Below are 25,925 nucleotides of genomic sequence, written 5' to 3'. Positions count from 1 at the left end.
GGAGTGTAGCAATCTGATTCTTGTGAACTCAGCTCCTCCCATCGCTGCGGCTGCGCAGTACAATTTTTCACTCCTCTTTTTTTCAATTTTTCACTCCTACTCTGGCTTCCGGACGCCAAGACAGACCGCTGCCGCCGAATTTAAAGAGACAGGCGATAGTTATTTTAAATACGATAAACGGCAACCATTGTCCCTTAGCTTATTTTCCGACGCTTCTTGCCCGAGCTTGTGTATTTCGATGGCGATGTTTAATCAAAGTCGCGGCGAGTAGCAGCTCGTCTGTCATCACCCACCACTCTGCTGGCTTTTCCGTCCCTTTGCGCTGTGCCGAGACTGTCCAGCTAGGCAAAGTAGGGTTGCTCGCTGGCAGGCTGGCTTCCCGACCGAGAGGAAGGTTTGTCGGCTAGCCAACAACTGGAGGTAACACCGAAGCTTCCCTCTCAAGTTGTGGTAGTGGCTCTCCGAGCCTCCTGTCGCCGGGGATAATGGCGAAGATTCAGGCACACAGCACGGCGAAGCAAATAAACCAAATTCAAGACAAGCCTTTCGTTATAACACAAAAGCAAGTGCAGCAGCAGCACTTCCAGAAGCTGAAGGTAAGAAGACAACGGACACGACAAGGGAAAAGTCCCTCAGAGTCAGAACCATTTTGTTCGTCGGATCATTGCATTGGATCTGAGGCTTTTCTCTTTCTCCCCGAACGTCGAGAGTAGTGAAAGGATCGGCTGGCTAACGTCAGTTAGCTCGCTGGCCTATTAAAAGTAATTCGTCGCTAAACAGCCGAACATTGACATTTAAGGTTAGATGTGGAAGCTGCATTTCATTGATGAATGTTACCAGTGACAGTGGAGAGACACAGTTAGTGGTAGTTTCTTATTTACGGTGTCATGAAGAGCTACTGTGAGCAAACGTTAACTCAAACCTCGGTTGTGGGAAGTTCCTCCTTGTTCGTTTTTTCAGCCTCCCTGAACAAAGTGGAGGACGTCAGCCAGGCTAGCCAAGAACGGCTATTTCAGTTGATTAGCAGCTTCATTACACGTTTCTTTGTTTGAATATTATCATGCTGTTTTTGCCAACACGACACTGTTGGCGAGGGACCAGCTGTGACTAAACGTATTGTATAAATTTGTATGTGGGTAGGTGTTGTAAGTGTTCGTGGAGTTATTATCGTCAGTTGACTGGCTAACGCTAGCTTGAACAACCCCTCTATCGTTAGTGTGTTTGTGACAATGCTTTGTGTGAACACATATTTTTTAATCGTTAACCTAACCCAGCTCGGATGTCGTGGATAAAGAAAGCCGAGGTCCAGTGAACAAAAAAGCTGCTCGGTGCTTCTTGTATTCGCCCATTTATTTATTTATTTAGCGGTTACTTGTACAGCCCGTACAGCTAACTAGTGCATTTGTTGATATAGCACTTCAGTTCACAATGAAGAGAGACAAACGTCACCTATTTGTATAACCTGAGGTCCAAAAATGTCCACATGTAGGATGTGAGGAAATTCATCAAAACAAATATTTTGGTTCGTTAGTGGTAGTACTTGCTATTATATACCATCATGAATCAAATGCAATATAGTATGTACGTATAGAGAAGCCATTGTCCTGTTAGACAAGTTTTTTGAGAGCTAGGTTAACATCAACAGCACAACAGGATTTTTGTCAAAAAGCTCCTCTATACCTTCAGGTTTGTGCAGCATTGATCATTTTTGTGTTTTTTCTCTCTGTGCTTAGGTTGAAGATGCCTTGTCATATCTGGACCAAGTCAAAATCCGTTTTGCCAATGATCCTGGCATATACAACAAGTTTCTCGACATCATGAAAGAGTTCAAGTCACAGAGGTACTTATGCAAGAAGTTTTAGTAATGCAGTTTTAATTTGATGATTTTTAATGCATACTGAACAGTGGCGCTTGTGTGTCAACTTTGATTACGTTGCAAAACCCAACCACACATTTTAAGGCATTTATCAATAAGTAGGAAATTGCAGATCCTTCCTTCATTACCCAGTTTATATTCTCCTTCTATTCACATTTATTGCATATGTCATCCACACCACTAATGTCTGTGTGTGCCTGTTGTCATGATCAGCATCGACACACCAGGGGTGATAAACCGTGTGTCACAACTCTTCCATGGACACCCAGACCTAGTCTTGGGCTTCAATGCCTTCCTACCACCGGGGTATCGGATAGAAGTCCCCAAGAATGGGGTGGCTTTCCTCCAATCTCCGTTCTCCGCACAGGTGAGACCGCTCTCCACACAGTTGAAGTTGATGAAATCTCAAAACTTGAAGCATTTGACAGGTTCAGCATGTGGAGCAGATACTGTATGTTTAGGCCCAAAGAATGTTTAAAGTTGTCAGAGAAAACAGGGTCCAGTTGGGTGCTCTGCTTCAAAAATAGGTTAGTTTTCACAGATGTAAATCACAAAATTAATCAAGACATGAGGGGATTTTTGTAAACCACTGAATAGTTGTACTTTCCTGTCTTTGGAGAAACATTTCAACTTTTAAATACTGTTTTAGGATCCCACACATGCCATGCTGAAGTGTACACATTAACTTAGTTGCCAGTTTATTAGGCACAACAAGCTAAAACTAATGACTATAAAGTTTCATGCACATCTATTTAAAATATTTCCAGCAAAAACCAACATTGCAACTACACGAAGATAGGAATTATTGCAGGAATGTTGTATTAAACTGCATTAGTTTTAGCTAGTTGTACATATTAAACTGGCAACTGAGTGTATGTTATGTGTATAAAAATGAAATTGCAATGGGTAGGTATCCCTTAAGACAAAAAAAGAGATTGTCTTGCAGGAAAAAAAAGTAAAAATATGCAGAGATCAGGTTGAGGTTTGCCAGTTTCCACATGCAGTAAGTCAAGGGAACTTTAAGGTGCTCTTTAAGATGTAAAAAAGTCGCACAAAACAACGTTCATCGGTCTTTCTTTGGCAGACCAACATGCCAGACTAAATAAAGGATTTTAATATACTTTTGCTGCATAAAGACATTCCTCTCTGAAAATAAATGTATTGGTTTTTATGTGAAAGGACCAAATGCCAATGTTGTTTTCTTCTGTGTGTGTGATTTTCTTGTTTTGGAAGTGGAGGGCTTGGCTAAGGAATGTGAGGACCAGGGGAGTTGCTGTTTGAGTGCTGTTTGAGATTTGCATTAAAAGTGTTTGACATCCTTTTTGATTTTATAATATATCGCTGAATATGTTTCAGATGTATATTTAAGTAGTGAAGAAGCCGTACCTGCTGTATTGATTTGACATAAAAGTCATCTTGGACGTAAACATTGTGTGATATTACTCAAGTAAATTAGATGCAATATATGCATGATATTTTCAAAAAGAGTGAAAACATGTTTTTTTTGCGACTTGAAGAGAAAACCTGCTGTGTCAAAAAACGGCATCTGTATAATGCACTATATTACTGTCAGCCATTTTACTTGAGTGTGAAGTAGAGTATGGATACTAAAATTTAGAGATGGGGTTCGGTCAAGTCAATCGACATGGTGCTTTCAGGTTCTTGTAATGAAAATAAAGTGTGAAAATGAATAGGTATAGTTTTAAAATAAGTGATGGACCTACTGTGTTTGGACAATATGTCCTTATTGATTTTATTAATGAATTATTAAGTGCTGGGGTTTGTTATTGATGTGACAACACTTTGAACGCAGCACAGAGGCTACTTGCTTCTTTGCAGGCGGCAAACATTAATGTGGAACTCTACTTGAACGGGTAACACAGACTCATGCGTCAGCTTTTAGCTTGCTTTAACTGCATCCGATTGAGTCGGGACATAAAAAAAACATAACGCCTGTTGAGTTCGGGTCAGACTCAGTTACTACACTCTCAGACTCAGGAGGGTAAGGACAGAGAAATGCAGCACTCTTATCTGAAATGGTGTGAAGAGTATGCCTGTGGTACCCTGAAAAAATCCAACAATAGAAAGAAAATAGTGGGGTCGATTAAAGTACAGTATTTTGTGCTCACAATCCCACAATACAATGAAAACATACCATTGATAAGATATCTTTGTTGTAGTTTTGCTTCATTTCCACCATGTTCCACTTCTAAGACTTTGAACAGATGCAAAAATAACAATGTGGGACTCTTTTCAATGATGTGGATAAATCATGATGAATTTTAAGTATAAGAAATCACAATTCAGTGCTCATTATGGAGTCGAGAATGAGTGAACAAGGGAGTGATTTTGAACATATGCTTGGAGACGGGTAGGGTTAATTTTTTTTTTTAGCATTAACATTGCTTACCACCTGGGCTGATATTTACTGGCATTTTTTGTAAACAAAATCTTAATGTAAATAATTCAATTACTTGAATTAATTCACTGCTAACCATTCAGCTAAACTTCTTCCTTCTGTCTTCTAATCTGTCCAGGTGTCCCCAGGGACGCAGGGGAAGAGTCTCACCACCTCTGCAGTGACAACCACCTCAGGTAGTGCCTCTGCCGCCCATATTGAAGCTGGACCTGCCCAGACCACTGAAGTCAAGGCGGCCTCATCAGAGCCCCCATCTTCCTCAACCCCAGCAGGACCTCCAGAGCCTCCCAGCAGGCTGTCTCTTCCCCTTACCAGCAGAGAGAGCCAGAATCAGGCGACCACATCCTCTGTATCCCCACCTGCCTCGGAGACGAGCCCCGTAGAGTTTGACAGTGCCATCAGCTACGTAAACAAGATCAAAAACCGTTTCCTGGACCACCCAGAGATCTACAGAGCCTTCCTAGAGATTCTCCACACGTATCAGGTACTGAAGAGATAAAATATGGTGATTTAAGTAGCTTTTTAGTTGCGTAATACAATATAGGAAATATAGGAATTTTCAGTTACTGAGTTTTTCTTGCGTTTCTTCTCTTCTGTTGTTCTGATTTTGACTTCTAGAGTTCTTCGTAGAGTTTAGCAAAACCGAGGTTTCACAGCATTAATATTCTACTGCGAATTTGAGTCCTTAGTAAACTGCTTTATTTTATTTTAAATTAAACAAATAAATGAAGGTTATTGTCTAGTGTCATATTTCCACAGCAGTTTGTTCCTTGGAGGAAAGTGGTGGAACTTGTGTCTCCTGCATCAAGATGATGTCAAGCAAGGCCAAATGATTTTAACTTGGCTCTGCTTTTTGAAAATTAAGTTTGATCCCTCACCTCTGATCACCATTTCCCACCTACTAACCCTCAGAAGGAGCAGCTGGAGGTGAAGGAGAGTCGAGGCAGCCGAGGCAGCAGTGGGATGACAGAAGATGAGGTGTTCTCTAAAGTTGCCAGTCTTTTCAAGGGGCAAGAAGACCTGCTGGCTGAGTTTGGACAATTCTTACCTGATGCCAAGAGATCATTGGTCAGTAAAGATGCAGCAGACGGAGACAAATAATGTTGGAATTTCAAAAAACATTAAAAATCATGAAGTTTGTTACAGCCTGTCTCTGCACACACACAATACAAATACTTTGTTGTGATTTCTTCTTCTTTTCAGTGTGTCAAGATTTTTAAAAAAACTAATCCCGACTGAATTGCTATTGACATTTTTTATTTCCAGTCAGTCTTTTGACAGTTTGAAGCACAAAACAAGCTATTTGGTTAAGTCAACTGTGACTTTTGGAAATTGTAATTGACATTTTTCACTCCTTTCTGTTGCTCTGACACCTTTCCCATGTGCTTTCTCTCGTGTAGTTCACAGGGAGCTCACTGACAGGGGGGAAAGAGACGCTGAAAAGGCCGGAGGAAGAGGACACGATAACCAAACAGAACAAAAAGAGGCCCAGGCCCATCCTACTGCAGCACATGTCCCCACTGCTCAAGGTAGTTTCTCTATTTAGATTAACTGCCTCAGGCAATGCGCCATTGCATGTATGCATGTCCTTGATCTCTAAAACAACTCTTTGCATCGTTCTTAAAGCAACAGTTCAAAAGCTCCAACTGCCATTACTTTAATGTCTATTTTTTTAAACGCACAGATCATCAAGTATCGATTTCTTTTCTTTTTTTTAATAGAAAAAAATGAAGTATTCCTGTACCAAAGATCAGTCCTTTGCTTCAGTTGGCAAACATGGAGTCTTAAGAGAATTCTCCTTCTTTGATAAGGTGAGGCATCATTTTCCATGTTGGATTTCCTTCTTCCTTTCTTCATACTATTTATTTGACCCACTTGCTTTCTTCTTCCCCTCTTATCTCTATTGCTGTCTTTTACTATGTATTTTTAATCTCTATTTGATAACATCATTGATCGGATTTCCCTGTCAACCCTCATCATTCAGGTTCGTCGCCTGTTTAAAAGTCAGGAAGTGTACGAGAACTTCCTGCGCTGCATCGCCTTGTTTAACCAGGAAGTAGTTTCGGGAGCGGAGCTGCTACAGCTTGTCACTCCTTTCCTGGGGTGAGTGGATGGAAAAATAATTGAACTAAATAAATGTGTGAAATCAGAGACATGGATCCAGTAGCTGCAGGGAGCTGACAGGAGGTTGTAGACGTAACGTCTGGACTTGTAGAGGAGACAGTTTGCTATTACTGCAGGAAAGGGCAACAATTGTTTTAAAATGTTGACATTTATAAAAGGCTTTCAGGACCATTGACGACTATTATGTAAGGGTTATAATGCAGACTTTTATCTACATTACATTCTTATTGGTAGGATTATTCAGATGGGTGACATTTGTTTTTTTTCTCAGCTGTTCTCTTCCTGATTTATCTGTCATTCCTGATTCCATCCATCTCCTTCCAGGAAGTTTCCTGAACTGTACACACAGTTCAAGTCATTTCTGGGGGACAAAGAGCTCTCTCATGCTGTGTCAGGGCTGTCGGATCGCTACATGGAGGGGGGAGGGGGCCGGGAGGTGGATTATGCCTCCTGCAAGCGCCTGGGGTCCAGCTACAGAGCACTGCCCAAGACCTACCAGCAGCCTAAATGCAGCGGACGCACTGCCCTATGCAAGGAGGTACACCCACTTCCATTTTCTAAAAGTATTGTCACTAGATCACTGCACCACTTAAAGGTGCCCTGTGGAGTTGTCTTGTAAACAAAAGTTTATGTTTACACTCAGTGTTACTCACCATTGTGTGTGTATCCTTGACGAGTGTGTTGAATGGATCAGCTTCCTCATTAAATATTTGCAAAGCAGATTTTTCCTTTGTTTACGTGCTTGCAGTCTTCTTCTTGTTCTTTTCTAGCCTAAATAGTAGTAAAAGATAGAAAAGTGTCTCATAATGAAATATATTCCAATTGATGCTCATTAACTTTTACTTTTGTATCTGTATGTGTGTAGGTGTTGAACGACACCTGGGTGTCATTCCCCTCTTGGTCAGAAGACTCCACATTTGTCAGCTCGAAGAAGACTCCTTATGAGGAACAGCTGCATCGTTGCGAGGATGAAAGATTTGAGGTACGTACATCCTAACGAGTTTGTTTACACCTCTTGCAGAGCCTGGAGGTTTGTAAACATTACAACTTATTCAATATGTTTTTCAGCTCTTTCTGTCCCTGCTGTCATTAAGAGGTGATAATAAGCTTTAACACGTACAGCAACTGCCACTAAACTGTAGCTGATGAGAGCTTTATGTCTGTAACTAGTTGGATGTGGTTCTGGAGACAAACCTGGCAACCATCAGGGTGCTAGAGAGCGTCCAGAAGAAGCTCTCCCGACTTTCACCCGAGGACCAGGACCGATTCCGATTAGACGACTGCCTGGGCGGCACCTCCGAGGTCATCCAACGGCGTGCTGTGTACCGTATCTATGGTGACAAAGCCCCTGAGATCATTGAGGGACTGAAGAGGAGTCCGGCTACCGCTGTGCCTGTGGTGCTCAAGAGGTCTGGACTGTCTTTTCATTTCAAATGTTATTCACAGGAAAAATGTTTAATGGAAGAAATACAGTGGCTGGATTCTTATGTTTATGATGTAGATGTTCTATCATTACTATTACTGTTAATTAGATATATTGATATAATTCACAAATTTTCTTTTCAAAATTGTTGTTGTTCTCTTGGTTTGTGGAAGACTTGGGTACACTTATTTGGCAGAGAGTTTGGGGTTCCTTCTCCAAGAAAAATTTAAGTTTTTCAATAAAAAGATTAATCACTTTGGACCATTTTTATATTTTTGTATTAAAAGTTGGAAAAGCTAGAGCAGAATGAAAACCAACACACTGACAGCTTAATGATAAATCTTGCTTAAGACAGCCACTGGGGACTGACCAGCACCATCAGATCTGGGAAAAGTAATTTAGTTTAGTTTTAATGGTTTAGGTTGTGCCCAAAACAGCTGGGGTATTCCACCTCAGCCTTATAATACTAGTGAAAACTCTGCATTGTAAGTGTGAAAAGAAAACTGTTGGACTGCATTTTTAGTTTACATTACCAGCAGGGAGGTTTAACATAAGTGACAGTATGATAGAAATGTTGATTTGCTGACAGTACCAGTAAGGTCCTTGTATCAACAGGCAGTGATCTTTGTACGTCCTGCCAACAAAGTCGAACCATTCCAGCAACAGAAAAAAACAGTGTTTTTAAAGTGTTTGTGATTTCAGTGTACTGTCCTTAGGCACTTGGAAATGTGTGTTTTACACTTGGCAGGCTTCCACATTCAGAATGAATTCTGAAAAATGGACGTGTTCTCTTGCACAGATCCTCACAATCATAGTCCCTGACAGCCATGTTAACATAATGGATGTAAAGAAGTGGTTTGTTTTGCGAAGTGTCTACATTTAAGGTGTGTGTTCATTTGCAGGTTGAAAGCCAAGGAGGAGGAGTGGAGAGAGGCCCAGCAGGGTTTTAATAAGATATGGAGGGAGCAGTACGAGAAGGCTTACTTGAAGTCCCTCGACCACCAAGGAGTCAACTTCAAACAGAATGACATGAAGGCCCTGAGGTCGAAGAGTCTTCTCAATGAGATCGAGAGTGTCTATGATGAGGTACAAACATTCTTCCTGTCTTCCAACACCAGAGCTTTCATAATTAGGTGTTGAGTATCAGAGCCATATTGTAGGTTGGACATAATAAAACACTGTTTATTATATTTTAAAGTGCTACTGATCTACTAAACCCCTCTTTTTAACTTGGAATATGACCCCCTTCAAACCCAGAGCCAACTGAACAAAACAAAATGGAAAAAGTTTAAAAGAAATCACTTAATCCTGGTGGTCTTTGTGTGTTGATTGTGTGACTTTACACCCAGCATTTATCATTTATGTCATATTTACATTTATTTAAGAAAGTTTGTCCTTTTTTTTCTTGTTTTCTGCTTTTCTTATTTGAGCTTAACAGTTCAGTCGTGACATTGATGAAATAATCTGAACTCCGTGGCCTTTATCGCCTGGCCTGTATCAACAGATTGAGTTGCTCATTTTCCCTGAAATGATAGAAGTTTAAACTTTCTTTGATCCTGAGAATCTCCAGAGCTTCTCATTAGTGTTCACTTCAACGTTGGGCCAAGTTCATTCTTGACCTTGTAAACATTATTGGGCACAAGTTGACAATACAATCTCAACTCAGCACTCAACGACAATAATCAGCTGGAATCATAGGAGGTTTGAATATTATGTACAGTTCATAATTATACTCAATCTGCTAATGAGGATCATAAAAACTCCAGAACATGCAAGCAATTGGACCTTGAGTTGATATTGTTTTGTATTTTCCTTGTATGTTGTTTTTCTGTATACCTTGGGTATTGCTTTTTGTTACAGGAAAACTTTGTAGTTGTGAGGGAATTGATAATTTCCCCCCTTAAATTTTATGTAGCATTATTTAATTGTTTGAGGTTAATGAAACCTATTTAATGGGAACTTTGTAGATTTTCAACCAGCTTTGTATCACTACAGTGTAGTGTAGTAGTATATGCAAATGAACAATGGGGAATTTTTTTCCATTTTCCCTGAACCCAGAGCCCCCCCACTCTTGTTTGCAAAAGTCTGCCAGATTATACAAAACGTGTCATCTGTCAGATTTAAGGGCTAATCTGCATTTTTGTATGCCTGCTTCCATAGACCGAGTATAGCCGCGTTTCCATAAAGCATTTTATGTGCATTTTGAAGAATATCGCATTAGAAATATTATGGAAAATGCAAAATTCGAAAAAAGTTTCGAGGCTCACATGACTGATCAGCTGTTTCTGCTGTTTGCTGTGTGCATTATAATCATTGCATTTCTACGTTGTCTCTGGACAGCATGCAATGTGTTGGACATGCCTATGCTAGCTGACATGCAAGAACAATTACAACTTGCCCTATCGACAATTCAGACACAAGGGAACTCAAAGTGCTTTACAGGGGCATAAAAATGACATTAAAATAAATAAAATTGCATTTAAAATACATCTCCTGGTTTGTTTGCCTCTAGCCTCGGTTTACTTCCAGATCCACGCATTGTGTAGCCTACACTGCGTCATCCTCTGACGAAATTACGCCTTATGCAGCCTAGTTAATTTGCTCAAAACAGTTTATGGAAACGTACCAGATTCACTTTTTTTTTTTTTGCGAAGTTCGCTTAGAAATAAAATATGCTTATAATACTCTATATATATGATCGAGTTAGAGACATTCCTACCAAACTCTGATCAAACTCTCTAAAGGCCAGAAACCGCCTATTTCTGGCCTAAAATGCTCTCCAGAAACATATTGTTTATTGTACTTTGAGGCAAACCAAAGTCTTGTCCAACTCTCATTACATCACCCATTAGTGGGAGTGTTTATTGGTCTAGTATGAAGCAGTGCATTCTGGTTGTTGAAGGCTTTTGACCCTTTGAGAGAAAGCAAGACCACAGCCCTTTTTCTGTTTTCTCTGGTCACGTAGCACCAGTTTAAAAATGTTTTTGTCTTTCTACTGCTTAGGCAGCCAAGTTTTTGCAAGGGGCATCGTTCCAGCGTTGATGTACTTCTTGAGTGATTTGTCACAGCGTGTCTTTCTGTTGCCTGCATTAATCCGTGTTTTTCTGTGTATCTCAGCGTCAGGAGCAGAGCACAGAAGAGGGTGGAGTTGGCCAGCAAAGTCGTAACGGCTCTGGTGCGGCCTCATCCAGCGAGCCTCACATGTTGTTCACATATGAGGACAAACAGATCCTGGAGGATGCCGCCTCGCTCATCATCTACCACGTCAAACGCCAGCCAACCATCCACAAAGACGACAAGGACCACATCAAACGCATCATCCAGCACTTTGTCCCCGACCTGTTCTTCTCCCGCCGCGGGGAGCTTAGTGATACTGAAGATTGGACAGATGAGGAGGCTGAGCCTGAGGAGGGTGGAGAGAGAGGAGCAGCAGCAGGAGGAGGTGGAGGAGCAGCAGCAGCAGCAGTAGCAGCAGGAGGAGGAGGAAATGGTAATTCTAATAATGCATCAGGAGCAGCAGCAGCTACAGGTAGTCAGTCTCAACCCCAGCCTTCCCAGTCACAGTCTCAGGCCCAGTCCCAACCCCAGCAGCAGCAGCTCAACGGGGAGTCCAGGAGGAGGCGCTGCAGCCCCTCCCAACCTGCAGACACAGAGGCCTCCACCACCTCCAGTAGCATGAGCCAGCCTGGAGGGACCGCCTCATCCACCCCTGGATCTACACCTATGGAGACGGGCTCAGGTGCAACTGGGGAGAAGGTGGACCTGCGTGACCCTGAAGCAGAGCACCAGAAGGACCTGGACGGCGTCTACAACCTTTTCTTCGTCAACAACAACTGGTATTTCTTCCTGCGGCTGCACCAGACCCTGTGTTCGCGGCTGCTGCGGGTTTACCGACAGGCAGAACGTCAGTTGCTGGAGCACCGAGCAGAGCAGAGCAGGGAGAGGCTGCTCATGGCAGAGGGACGGAGAGAAAAAGCATGTGACCTCGCCATGGAGCTCCGCCTCAAACAGCCAAGTAAGTTCAGCTACTGGTCAGTTCTGGGAGTGTTTATAATTGTTTATAATTCAAGTAGGTTCAGCCAGCTGTCACATCTGACTCAACATGGACAAATAATCTCAGTGTACGAGGTTTTGTTTTTAGATCCTTCAACTATAATCAAGAGGTGTTGATGAGTTAATTAGTCTTAATTAATAAGCACTGAATCACAAAGTGAATTTAAGTCACACTGTTTCTGATGCCAGTTCACCCACATGAGGCCAGGATTCAGTGTTTAGTCAGTCAGGCTACATAATGAAAGGAAACGCATGTTTGAAAAGTATTCCAGATGTGTTGAGAGACTGATGCTGTTCTTTTGTTTTCCTTGCCTGCATTTAAAACAGCATGATGTTGAAGATTTTAAAAAGTCAAGAATCTAAATAAGAGACATACCGTTCAGTGGGTTTTTATTGGACTTAATCTGGTGGGAAGCACAGTGTAGTGTTGTATGATTTTGTTTTATTTGAGCAGGAATCTTATGATGTTTAGTACAACTGAAGATCAGCATCAAGGCCATTCAGAGCATTTTTAAAAATGTATTTTTATGGTGTAAAAAGCTTGTTGTATTTTGGATTATTGCTTTAGACTAGCCTATTAGACACGGAATCTTACTGTAGGGCTGGAACTAATAATTCTTCTCAATATTGATTAATCTGCCCTTCGTCTTTCAATTAATCATGTGGTCATAAAATGGTGAAAAATGCAATCACAATATTGTTGAGCACAAGGTAACGTCATTAAATGTCTTGTTCAGTCCTACCAACTAGAGCCCGACCAATTCTGGATTTCTGGGGCTGGTGTCGTAACCCACATTGGGGTGTAAAAGATTTCAGGTATCGATATATCAGCAGATATTTTAAGACCAAGGAAAGCAGCAAACTCTCACTTTTGAGAACCTTAGAACCCACGAATGTTTGGCGTTTCTGCTTAAATGAGATAAATCAATTATAAAATGGATCGACTAATTGTTGCAGCTTGATCGCAGAGGAGCACGAATGCATATCAGGCAACAGTTTGAACTAATGATATCAACTCTATCACTCTTTGTTAAAGAGCTGATTTTAGTTCAAAACTGCATTCGAACTTTAGTATTTTCTTCTTCCTGGAGGAAAAGACGGGGTGTCCAAATCCTGCTCTGTCCCTCCTGATACAACACATCTACTCTGACACTCGCTCCACACAGATGATTTTAAAAGATATAATATGCAACATGTGCAAAGAAAAATGTCTAAAAGTGACCAGACCTTTGTTCTATATGTTATTAAATTGTGTGAAATTCTAATTTTATTCAAGGTGACAGTGTGTTTCATTTGGTCGCCTGTGGCTGTAACTTCAGGGTAAATGTCATATGATGCCTCAAAGAGTGAGGAAGGAAGATGGTGATGTGACTGAACATAACATAAAACTTTGATACATTACCTCATCCATGAACCTGTTTTTTGCCTGAGTCACCGCATAAATTTTCATCTGCAACGGTGGTTGTTTAACAGTGTCTCCCATGATCCCAAGCTACTTCAGAAGATCATCAAACTTGTGGCAGAAATAAATACTTTGTGTTTATTGACATCACAACGAGCGGCTGTTGTAGAAGGTGTGACATCCTTTTGTTTCCACAGGTGAGGTGGAGTTAGAGGAGTACTACCCTGCCTTCCTGGATATGGTGCGCAGCCTGCTCGATGGCAACCTGGACTCCACGCAGTATGAAGACACACTGAGAGAGATGTTCACCATCCATGCCTACATCGGCTTCACCATCGACAAAGTCATCCACAACATCATCCGGCAGGTAAGAAAAGTCAACCGTCACCTCATATCAGACAATAGAGACATGTACAACATGAACGTCGTCACATTCTGACCCACACCGTCTCTGACTTCAGCTGCAGCACCTTGTGAGCGACGAGGTGTGTCTGCAGGTGGTTGATGTTTACCTTGCTGAGAGGAAGAGGGGGGCCGCAGGGGGAAACCTGTCCTCTCAGTGCGTCAGAGCAGCATGGGAGACCAGCTACCAGTGGAAGGCGGAGAGAGTCATGGCTGAGGAGAACTGCTTCAAGGTGAGCAAAGTCCTGCTGGATGTAGGACTGCACTACATATTTGTGAAACTATTTCCTATTGTTAACCTCTACCTTTGCTGAAGTGGAAATATGCTGTTAAAGGTGCACTACGTAGTTTTGGGGAAGAAATTTTAATCAGAAGAGAAAGATCTTCATTGACTGTTTTTTTTATGCCTAAACAAACTAAATTAACACACCCTTTTGTTTTTCTGACTAAATAAACAAACTGACTTCAAAGGACAACACAGTTTCATGCTGTTTTACTTTGTTTATATTTGGCGGACCCTGCCACCTTTCTAACTTCAAACAGTGTTCTGGGGACCTTATTTTCCACTTAGAGCAGCTTGGTTATTCAGTTATGGAAAAAATAAATATTTCTTGGTTTGTATTATTACCTCATTAATATTGTAAATATTAAAATTCTGAGTTTGAATCCTAAAACTACACAGTGCACTTTTAACACTTGTTCAGTAACTTCAGAGGATGATGAACAATTCTCTCGACATTAAAACAAAGCTCATCACTCACATTTATTTACGATGGAGTATATTTTAAGATAATGATCAGATAGCTGCTTCCTGTTGCACTGAAAGTTAATCATTTCCTTTCAGAACAAGTTTTCTTTATGAGAATGTTGCTACAGGTGCTACAGCTGTAGTGAGTTAAAGTTTGACCTTCAACGTTATGACTAACATTAAACATTTGTTTGCATTCTGTGTCATCAGGTGATGTTTATCCAAAACAAGGGTCATGTGACGATGACCATCGAGCTGCTGGACACTGAGGAGGCTCAGGCTGATGACCCGTTAGATGTACAGGTAAACATAAATTCATAAACAACCAAAATGTTTGTTTTCAAGTAAACTATATAATAAATTTAAACATTTATTCATCTCATTGGATCAGTTATTAATGCCCTCGCTGTCTTCTCCCTCAGTGCCTGTCGAGCTACATGGAGCAGTTTGTGGGAACAGAGTCCAGTCTGTGTTCTCAAGCAGAGGGCTACTTCTTCAAACCTGTTTTTCTGCCCAGGTATTACAATTTATCATGATTATTTCTTAAAAAATGTTGACTTTTTTTTATTAAAGGCTTAAACTTGAAGCTGTGTATATACACATCTTCTAGCCACCCATCTCATATGAATAATAAAGCCAGTTCAGCTTGTGAGTGTGACTAGTGTTGTAATGATACTGAAATTTCTAACTGTGATACAATACCTTGAAAAATAACGATATTCAATACCATTGGGGGGAAAATGCCACAACAGTTCAGGTTTTTATTAAAAGATAAATATAACAAGGCTTGTTTATCTTGAGTGAAGCAAAAACAGCCTCGAAGTTTATTTACTTCTGGAGGAGGTGGGATTATGAAGGCACTACAGAGGTGCATGTGTCAAGAGAGGAAAGCGAAAAATACGCATCTGGTACTGGAGTATCAATACTGCAGAAACATGAGTATTGAAACTGCTTTTTCATTATTGATTTATTTATCAGTATGTTGATACTTTTGACAGTGGACAAAATATTCAAAACATCCAATCCATCATCACTGAAAGAGAGATTGGATTCCTGCAAACTGTCTGCACAAAGTTAGAAGAAAATGCAACGTTTCTTATGACTAAAATGTGGAATTATCAGTGAACTTTGTGCCGACAGTGTGCAGAAGTTTATGACTTGCTATGTATACTTACTTTACTATGCACCTCTTATTAATCGCAAAATAATCCAAATCAATATGTCTAAGTGCAATATCCAATCGCACGCATTATATGAAATTTTGTAGTGCTGCAGAGATGCTCTTGCCTACACAGCTTGTTCTCCAGATGTAATGAAACATGTTTGTTTGGCAGAGACCAGGAGAAATGCCACATCATCATGATTTTACTAGTTTTTCCATGACAATGAAAATTGTGATGTAAAATGTTATCATCCATAATAATCATGAATTATATCACAATATCTGTCAAAATAATCGCAATATTACTTTTTGACCATATTGTGCAGTCCCAGTGGATGTGCGAGTGCATTAGGTTTTCCATTTACGAAAAAACAAACATCTGCCCTAGATGTAATATGTACAACGGAGGAAATATGGAGCAAAATACCAAATCAATTTAGGCAGAGTACCACCCACAGATAGAAACAGCAGATGTGACTAAGAACATGGAAATATTTAAAGTTCATTTTCTAGTTAAGTTTTTTTTATCTTATTGTTTTTTTTTTTTCTGTCTTGGCGTAGTTCTCACCTTTACCTTCTTTTGAGCCAGGAAAAATCCTGTTACATTGCAGGATTTGACTAAGAGCCTGGAAAAGTTTCAGTTCAAACAAGTCATTCAGTTGTTCTCAAAATAATCCAATCAACATGTTAAGGTCTAATAAATGTGTCTCTTCTAGGAACCTGCGTCGTTTCCGTCGCTGGCAGGTGCGGCAGGTGGAGGCGATGCGCTGCAGGAGAGAGTGGCACCGCCAGCTGGGAGTGGAGAATGCCGGCAGTCTGGACTGTCGATTCAAACTGAACACTCACAAGATGGTGTTTGTCATGAACTCTGAGGATTACATGTACCGCAGAGGAGCGCTGGTCAAGGCCAGGAAGGTAGGTCATTAGTTTTCTCTGAGATGTGATGTGGAGAATCTGTGTGACGATGTGTGGGGGGGATAATCACCCCTCGCCTTTTCTGCTTGTTAAATCCTGTTTGGACGACGCTCTGACTTTTTCTCTTCTCTCTCCGCAGTCGCAGCACAGAGTGGCAGCGAGCCAGCACGATCGCTTTGACAAGTGGCACCAGGGCTGGCTGGCCAATCACGTGGCGACCTCGGCTGAACGCTCGGTGCAGAAGTGGCTAATGGGCGAGGAGGAAGAGGACATGATCCCCTGCAAGACGACCTGCCTGTCGACTGAGGTGAAAGGGCAATCGGTGAACAGATACCAGGTTTATTACAGCGGTAGCAAAGCCCCGGCCTCACCGTAGAGGCCTGCAGAGAGATGGACGTACAGCACACACACACACACTCACATACACACACACAGAGGTTAATGCATGGACGTACAGGACATTCATACACTAAACATAAACAGCTGCAGTCCCTCTTCTCCACATTCCTCCACGACGTGTTCACTCATTCACTTCCACTCATAGATGAGGAAACTGGCAGGAACACAGTGCAGACTGTTGACACCAGTGAACAGTGAGTCAGTGAATGAGTGCACAGCGAGTGACGACGTGGAGAAACGAGGACCAACACAGACACTGATGTAATCAATGATAGAGAACTCGGCCCCGACCGATGGGACGAGTCGGACACAACGGCACAAACGGAGCATCATCATCATTATTCTAGCTTCTCCGGTGGCACTAAGAGTTGATTGATGGACAGAGACGGTTGATCAGGTGAGACGTTATGAGATCATGGAATTTGTTTCAGAAATGTGAATGTCTGTTTCTTTTTCTTTATTTTTTAAGTCAAGTGTAGTTTTTAGCTTCTAAAGCCAGAGAGCCTTCTGTTTGTTTGTTGGTTGGTTGGTTTATGCGTGTTTATATGGAGAGATAATGGTAAAACGTGTGTATGTATGTGTATCCTGCTCTTCATTTTGTCTGTTTGTATACAGGCTCTACAACTCTAGTAATTGCATTATTACTGTATGTGCATATATACAACAGGGGTCCTGTATTTTTATATATGCATCTACTCGAGTTGATCGATGCATCTTAAGATCACGTGGTTCTTTACAGTGTTTGCTGTCAGCCAACGATGTTGATGTTTGCATTTCGTTTTTTTGTATTTTTTCCCTTTTTTGTGTTGTAGCTAAACAAGATATCACCAGGGCAACATGGAGTCCTTAAAATTAATTGGTTTAATATGGATGAAGCAGTCAAATTATGTATCATATTCATGATACTAAATGTTTACTTTGTATTGTCTTTTTTTTGCATACTGACATTGAAAATAAAAGCAAAATATCAGTGTTAAAATAGAATGTATAACATTTATCCTGTATCAGTTATCACAAAATAAACAACCTAGTTGTGACCTTCTTAGATGTTGACTGGCAGGTTGTTTGTTCAGAGACATACAGAAGACTCGCTGGACACAACTTGCTGAATTGAAACATTGTTTTACCTAAAATAACAGCTTCAAAATCATGTTGATGGCACAGTGTCTTGTAATAGGGTAATAAGACACAAGTTTTCAAGACATTACATTGTTACGTTGTAATGAGTTTTGTTTGTAGTTAGCACCTACATTACATCTGAGAAATTATTTCAGACCTGGGATTTCTATTTACGACAGTGGTGTTGCACTCAGAAACCGTGGGGGGCGCCAAGTCACAAAAAATACCAGTTTCTACATAATGTTGCTTTAATGAAGTGGTTGCATTATCATCAATAATTAAGATTTGAAACAACTAGTTGATCTGAATAAAACAAATCTATAAATCGTTATATTTACTTTTCAAGCACAAATGTGAGAAATTAGCTGGTTCCAGCTCCTTTTCAGGAGGATGTGAGGATTTGGATTTCTGTTTTTAAATCACTGTATTCCAAATTTCTTTGGATTTTGGACCGTTGATCAAACAAAACAAGACCATATGAAGACATCATCCTGCGCTCTGGGAAACCGAGAGACTGATTTAAACATTTTATAGACAAAACAAATACTTGATAAATCCACAATAATTGTCAAATAGATAAAACAAATTAGCATTATTTACTGCCCTGTATTGAACATGTGGAGCTCTGTAAAAGTAAGATTTATTTTAGGTTGCTGATAAAAAGTTCATATTTTTCTTGTATGTTGTGAACATTTTAGTAAAAACAATGACTCACTACAAAGTCCATTACTATCTGTTCAGGAGCACTCGATCACATCACATGATCAGCACACGTCATTATATTGTAGATTTTCTAGATTTCCACTTTTTCTGAGTACTACAAGGACTCTTTGGTTACAAGTGGAGATTTAGATTATGTAAGATGTATAGAAGGAGATGATTTACAAGCTCAAACGGCCATTAATTGACCTTGTTTTTGCAAACTGCTGTTTCTAAGGAGAGTGGTCTTTCATTCTCAACTGACGCGCTTGTTTTCCTTTTAAAAGGGGAAAAATCTTGTGATTATGTTGGATTAAGAGGCTGGTTTGATGGTGATTTGTCACAAAGTTAGCTGTGTTCTCCTCTGAGTTTGTGGGTGCTACTAGTCTGCCAAGAAACAAGATTTTCAGGCTTTTCAAGATGATTCATTCATCTTCACTGGCACACTGAACATGTCGGTGTCAGACTCAGTTTACCCTCTGGGAACGAAGAAAAAAAACTGCATCAAATCCCTAATCGCTGCCAGTGTTTTTGGACGAGTTCCTCCTTCCTTTGGACAGAGTTGTCAAATCTTAAATCTTGTCAGGACCTGCGACGCCACTCTTCACCACCAGACTGAGTGAACAACCAACAGAACTGATCTCTGAAGTTTAACACGGTTTTGATCTGCTTCAGATTGCACTGCAAACAAAACAGAAATAATCATAGAACAAACTAAAATTAACTAATGAAAGCACAATGAAGAGGAGGAAACAGAAATATCCTTTTAACTCTTTGCATGTGTTGATGTGCACAAACTTCACAGACCTGCAGCAAAGATACTCACTCAGCAAAGGTTCTTATCCACCATGAAGGTCCGAGACATCCACGACACCTAAAACTAAAATCTGTGACAAATAGAGCTGCGATGATTAGCTGATTAATCGATCAAAAGGAAGTTAATCACCAACTATTTTGACAATCAATTGTTTGAGTAATTTTTCAAGCAAAAATGTTCAATATTTGCTGATTGCAGCTTCTTAAAGGGTAACGCCACCAATTTTATACATTAAATTGCATTTACAGTTCTTGGGGAGTGCTTGCCAGTGATGTCACTCAGTGGACACAGTTGCATTGTGGGTAATTGTAGGTGCCAGGTTTTGAAAAGCAATCATCTAGCATTAGACTCCTGTAATGCTGTTGGACTCATAATGGACAGTTTAAAAACAAATGAGCAAAGTCGATACAGCAGAACCAGAGGTATCACCTTTTTTTCTCCACACATTCTTATTCCTTTTCAAACCTGGCGCCTACATTACCCACAATGCAACTCAGCCACTAAGTGACATCACTGGTGGCAATTTATCAGATTACATGCAGCTTCCTCTGGAGCCACGAAAGGCTTCATTTTACTTTTTTCCACATATGTACTAGTTTTCTCCAACACCTGGAGTAACCCTTTAACTGTGAGTATTTGCTGCTTTTCTTTGTCATTCATGATAATAAATGAAGAGGGTTTGGGTTTTGGACTGTTGGTCGGGATAAACAATCAATCTGAGTACGTCATTCTGGGCTCTGGGAAATTGTGATTGTGACGTTTTAAAGACTCATACATTTTGAAAAAAATCAGATTAATTGTCAAAACAATTATTATTTGCAGCGCTCAGAGACAAACAGATTAGAATAATTCGGAGCAGCTAAAACTTTAATAGTTTAAGAGGAAAAAATGAGTCGAGAGTCAGAGCGAGTTTTAAAAATAATCGTGGTTTATAAAACCCAGATATGACAGGATCACCAAAGTGTATACAGAAATACAAATACCATCAGGAAAAGCATCATAGAACAGTGTTATACACTCGACATGTACAAACTACTCTGTAAAAGGGACTCGAGGGGAGGATGGTTCAGACTGTAAGACATTTTCCTTTCTTTATGTCTCTTAAAATCACATTTAGCCACAATGAATTTATTCTATTATTATTATTATTTTTTTGTATCTTATCAAAGTAGAACATCCATCTACCAAACTACAGGTACTATCACGTTCAGCTAGATCAGAGAGGGCACGAACAACATCGAGGGAGGGAGGGGAGGAAGGGATGCACACGTATCAAGCACTTTAACATCATGGGGGTTTCAGCAAGCAGTGGAAACAAAATTTTCACCCATGAGAAAAAATGGGATGTCAGGGCTTCTCACCGTCATCTCATCAAACACGAACTGTACAAAAGAACCCTGTTTTTGTTTTTGTCAGTGGGTCACATACTGAACAGACGCTGGTCACTAAAACATGATTTTCTCACAGAGAAGCATCTTAAAAATGCTTCCAGCGAGCAAATAAAAATATCCTAGATCTGTTTGTGATGCAGATCTGGGATCAGTTTTAACAGTATCTTGTTATGGAGCGTGTCCTCTCTGTATGTCAAAGTGCTTCGGTCAGCAACAACAGCTGTTAACGTCCACAATATTTTCATGCACGTTCACAAATGTACAAACAGTTTTACAGCTTCAGGACACAGAAATCTCCTTCGCGATGAGCCTTGGACGCAAACCCCCTCCCCCCCGGAGATGACGGAGCCTCGAAACATGAATCACCGACAAGATACGACCAATCACATTCTCCAGTTCTATGGATTTTTTTTCTGTTTTTATACAAACACACTGTCAACAGATTTACACATGAAACGAGTGCAGGATTGTGACCGATCAAAAAAAAAAGCTCATCACCTAAAAAATACTGCCTGTCTTGGAGCAGAAATGGCAAAAATATGAAATCAATCATTGTCACAGTGGCTACAATGATCGCTAATATACACATCATGTCAAATAAATTAAGATCTATGTACAATGTAGAACAAAAGCAGCATGCAGGCAAGACAACAGAGCCTTTTTACAAAACTATCTGCTGTAGAGTTGCGCTTTCTGACACGAGAGAGAGAGAGAGGCAATGTAGGCTGTGTGTATGAGTGTTTATGTGTGTGTCTGTGTGTGCGTCCAGTGTATTTAAATGGATCAGGAAGCTACCCATCTTCTACTTTTTCTACTTTCTTGCCTTCCAGTTCCCGTTAACCTCATTTGCACACAGAAGCGTTTCAGTCTTTTAGCCGCTACGGGAAAAAAACAAGCAGAAGAAGAAACAGGACTTTGTGTAACATGTTTGTCTTGTAGCTCTCTGGGCTTTATCTCATGACTGGCTGGTGGTGAGGCGGTGTAGCCACAGGGAGGAACAGCAGAGCAGAGAGCAACATGAGGGAGGGCAGGGGAGGGAGGGGGGGTCAAACAGGAAGAGAAAGTGAAACACACACCAGCATTAAAGTTAGCATCCTGTCTCTGAAAGCCAGAGGCCCTTTAACAGCAGCAGCTACACACTCTCACAGCTGTTTAATGTGTGAGCCGTTGGTCTGAAAATAAGCCAAGGACACAAATTCATTATCGACTTTCCTTATCTAAGATTAGTAGATTACATTTCATCTAACAAATCACAACACTTGAAACAGTTTTTTCAAAAAGTGCTAAAATGATTGAGGCAACATTAAACATCAGACAGACAACGTATCTGATCGCAGGAAGGTTGAAGCTGTGAAACATGTCACAGGTTAAAGGTATTTAGTGTTAGAGAGCCTGAATGAGCTTTTACAGCGTTGCCAGATATTTAACTGCCACCAAGTAGCTCAGTTAGAGTCTCAACCCTCCTCAATTATCATTAAAGTAGCCCAGTTTTTTATTTTGGTTTAATTAATTTAATTTAAATGTAACTACAAGGAACTTTTAACTGGTTATGAAACAGTCTTAATTTAATACTGATGCCTCTATTATATGACCTACATTATCAAACAAGACCATCAGCAAGAAGATTGCCTACTTCTATATAGTTATTTTAGTTACTCTCAATGCATGTCACTGGGTCGGATTCCAACTCATCCGGGTCGGATAAGTCATAAAACTGTATAGTTTTTATGGTAGAGTGCTGAGAATTAAATTAATTGAGTCTCACGGCCTGAAGAAAGATTTTGTTTTTATTTTGTTTCCCTGTCATCATCTTTAGTCCACAGGTGTCACTAGAATCAACAAAACAAATGAAGGTTCCTTGTAGTAGCCTTAATTGGATGAAACCAAATCAAATGAGGTCGATTCATTTGGTTACAGCTTCACTTTTTGTTAGAAGTACAAAACCGCACAACCTGGCAACACTGAGCTTTTGTCAGGCGGCATGGAGTTTCTAGGAGTCTTGTGAGTATCAGTGTACTCATGTTTTGTTGCAACTTTCATACATCAGATTCATGCAAGTTTAAAAGCTCCACATTTTTCTCCTCTGGTCCCGCTCACAGTTTGAGAACCACTGGCATATACTCTCTTTTAACTCACTAACAATTCAACTGAACATCCGACGTGGTGCATCACATTTCTCTGTTCGTGACATAATCTACTCATATTTCTGGGATTTCCAACAAGACAGAACCTACCAGCTAAAACAGCCCAATAAAATAGTTTATAGCTGAGCTTTGTGCAGGTTGGAGCCGCTGTAGCCACAGACACATTCATATAAATAAAGCTTTGGTAGTTAATGCAAAGAATAGCAATGCACACATATATACTGCAGCTAATCGGGCACTTTCAGATTACATGACACGAGGATTCACAAGTTACTTTTGAACTAGGGGGTAAATCGAGGTCTAACTATGAGCTTATTAAAAACGTGGCACAACGAAGAAAAACATTCCAAACATTATAAAATACATTAACAATCATTGTGTGGATGCAAAAACTAGTCTCACTAGTATATAAACAACACATGTAGAAGTACTTAACAACTACAATCCAGTAATAATGCACATCAAAATATGTATGAAATATATTACAAAGCAACTTCACAGACTAGAAATGTTTGAATCAAAACATCCCTTTTTGTGTACAAGTAGGTTTTTTTCCTCCATGTTTTGTGTATTAAATGCACTTTTCCTGCAAGTGCCTCCAGGGCTGTGACGTTATTACAACTCAACCAAGAAAAAGAAGAAAAAAAGATGGCGTATAAAAAGAATCAACAAGTTGAAACCAGTTGATTTGTTTTGATATGCTGTGCTGTGGGTTGAGTCCTTCCTCAGGTTACTATGGATTCATATTTAGTCTTTTTTGATTGGCTTGTCTTCTCCCTGCTGATCCTAGTGTAGTTTAAAAAGAGTGTAAACAGTCGTCTGTAGCCTCGATCTATGCAGCTTCTCCAAAACAAATCCAGAAAATAAACCTAAATAAACACAAACATCCCAAAGTAAACAACACATACTGACAAAGTCCTTTTAAAAAAAGAAGAGGATACTCCCGGGCAGTGTGGTCGGTGTTTCCAGTGATGTGCACAAGATTTCCCTTGGCGTCTGTCCATCTGTCTGTGTGTCTGTGTGGCATCAGCTCTCTCCTCTACTGTTATAATATTACACTATGCTTGTGCTTCAGCAGGTTTGTGTTTCTTCATTACAGTGTGTATACTATTGTGTGTGTTTTCTATACTTATAAAGACCAGATATACTCACATGGATGCAAACATGAGGTAAATTGTCCAAAGTGAGGGCAGCCTGAGGTCCTCATTGCTTTAAAGGTATCGACTGAGGGTAAAGGTCACTACGCGTGTTACTATAAAGGAGAAGGGTTGAGGTTGTGTGTTAGTGAATGAGGTCCTTGTAAGTATAGTATGTCTGAGTGTGTGTTTGTGTGTGTGTACGTGCTGACGTTGTGGACTCAGCTGAAAGCCTCATCATCCGTGTCTTCAATTAGCACCTTTGTGTCCTTTTTCGATCTAGAAAAGAGGAAACAATGAAAAAGATTATCGGACATTTCATTTCATATGTTCATTTCAACAGATATGTTGAAAAATTGGTTTACATTTTAATTAATTTAATTTATTGGTGGTGGCACTTTGAGCCAACCATTGTCTTTTTTGTGTTTTTATTTTGGTGTCTATAACTTTTACCTTATCCCTGGAGCCACGTGTACATAAATTAAGCGCATACATTGTTTGTTGTTTATTCATATGATTAAATTCTCTAGTTTTTTTAGTTCCAGTTTTCTAATATTTCTAATTCACATGTTGTGTCTCGATCTTGATAAATGGATGGTGGACTGCGAATAAAATCTGAGATAACAACAGAAATAAGTCCAAGACTTTATCATTCTGTCCCACAAAAAGTGTGATATGTTGTATTTTATTTTGGTGTAATGTATAATTCATTATTCATATTATTCCACAATATCAGATTTTCACTACATTGTTAGCGTGGCCTAAGGAATTCGCAATAACGATATTGATGATAGCTACAGTTATAAAACTTCTATTGAAAAAAACAAAACTCAGTCAAATTAATCTTTAACTTGATTTATTGTGTTTTGTCTCTTTTTTGGCGAATTACACTCAAAATACAAGTGTGGAGAGAGAGTGTAACCATTATTGTACAGAAGTGTACATAAAAACCCCGAAACGATCACAGTTTATGATTTTTTCCATTTTATGGTGGGTGTCAACCAGCGTTAAGGTGCATAACCACCACCTAATATGCGTAGCAAGAGTGGAAAAAAACTGAAATGATTTAAGAGGTGCTGGATTATTTACAATATCAATATCAATATCAATATCGGCATATTGCAACAAATTTAATAAATCAATTATAATTGTATGATATAATTTCATTTTTTTAGCACTTTGTATCCAGTGTTCCAAAAGAAAGTCTGTTATTGTCGTGTTGTTTTTCTCAATGAGACGATAATAACAAAGATGAGAAAAGTAAAATCTCTTCAAGGCCTCTGAAAATCAGAATCAGAACATTTTGAGACAGTCTACAATAATATGCTGTTTTTTTTCCTCCTTCATGTTATAAATCAAACTGCAGGTGTGTAGGCCTGGGTGTCAGTGTCCATGTTATGTCTTACTGTGAGGAGGACAGTAGGGGGCGTCGGAGTGACAGGCTGTAGGACCTCTTCCATATCTTTTTGCCCGAGCGGTTCCGGACGCCGTCGTCCTGGTCCATCATCTGCTCCAGCAGCGTCTGGTCGTCGGCATTGAGTGGCGCCACTGAGATATCCCTCACAGCACGAAACTCACCACAGTTATTCAGGTGCTCGTTCTCCAGACGGAAGAAGTTCCACACAAAACGCCTGCAGGGAAAAAGGTAAGAGGGGTGAACCTGACCAGACAGCATTGTCTAAAGAGATGTACTGTC

At 40.1% G+C, this 25,925-nt stretch overlaps 2 protein-coding genes across 2 annotated transcripts in view; one reads left to right on the top strand and one right to left on the bottom strand.

Annotated features, from left to right (window-relative positions):
• Window positions 1-103: 103 nt before the first annotated feature.
• On the top strand, window positions 104-17,968 carry sin3b (SIN3 transcription regulator family member B). Its single transcript, XM_073476864.1, has 19 exons — window positions 104-596; window positions 1,734-1,840; window positions 2,090-2,243; window positions 4,414-4,779; window positions 5,208-5,363; window positions 5,696-5,824; window positions 6,017-6,106; window positions 6,280-6,398; window positions 6,744-6,957; window positions 7,285-7,401; window positions 7,590-7,828; window positions 8,745-8,928; window positions 10,960-11,857; window positions 13,495-13,664; window positions 13,759-13,932; window positions 14,658-14,750; window positions 14,870-14,964; window positions 16,326-16,524; window positions 16,664-17,968. Exons 1-19 carry the CDS (start codon window positions 486-488, stop codon window positions 16,898-16,900), a joined length of 3,852 nt encoding a protein of 1,283 aa, XP_073332965.1. The 5' UTR covers window positions 104-485; the 3' UTR covers window positions 16,901-17,968.
• A 2,497-nt stretch (window positions 17,969-20,465) lies between these two features.
• The window catches only part of xpr1a (xenotropic and polytropic retrovirus receptor 1a), a 69,942-nt gene continuing 64,482 nt past the window's right edge, over window positions 20,466-25,925 (bottom strand). Inside the window, exons 14-15 of the mRNA XM_073476865.1 lie at window positions 25,636-25,860; window positions 20,466-24,508 (exon numbers count right to left, since the gene is read on the bottom strand). Of these exons, the coding sequence (XP_073332966.1) occupies window positions 24,451-24,508; window positions 25,636-25,860 (283 nt within the window). The 3' untranslated portion in view covers window positions 20,466-24,450. The remainder of the gene's footprint in view (window positions 24,509-25,635; window positions 25,861-25,925) is intronic.

This window comes from Pagrus major, chromosome 11 (genome assembly GCF_040436345.1).
Source record: "Pagrus major chromosome 11, Pma_NU_1.0".
In the NCBI taxonomy this organism is placed as follows: domain Eukaryota; kingdom Metazoa; phylum Chordata; class Actinopteri; order Spariformes; family Sparidae; genus Pagrus; species Pagrus major.
This window is presented reverse-complemented; position numbering and strand designations above follow the sequence as displayed.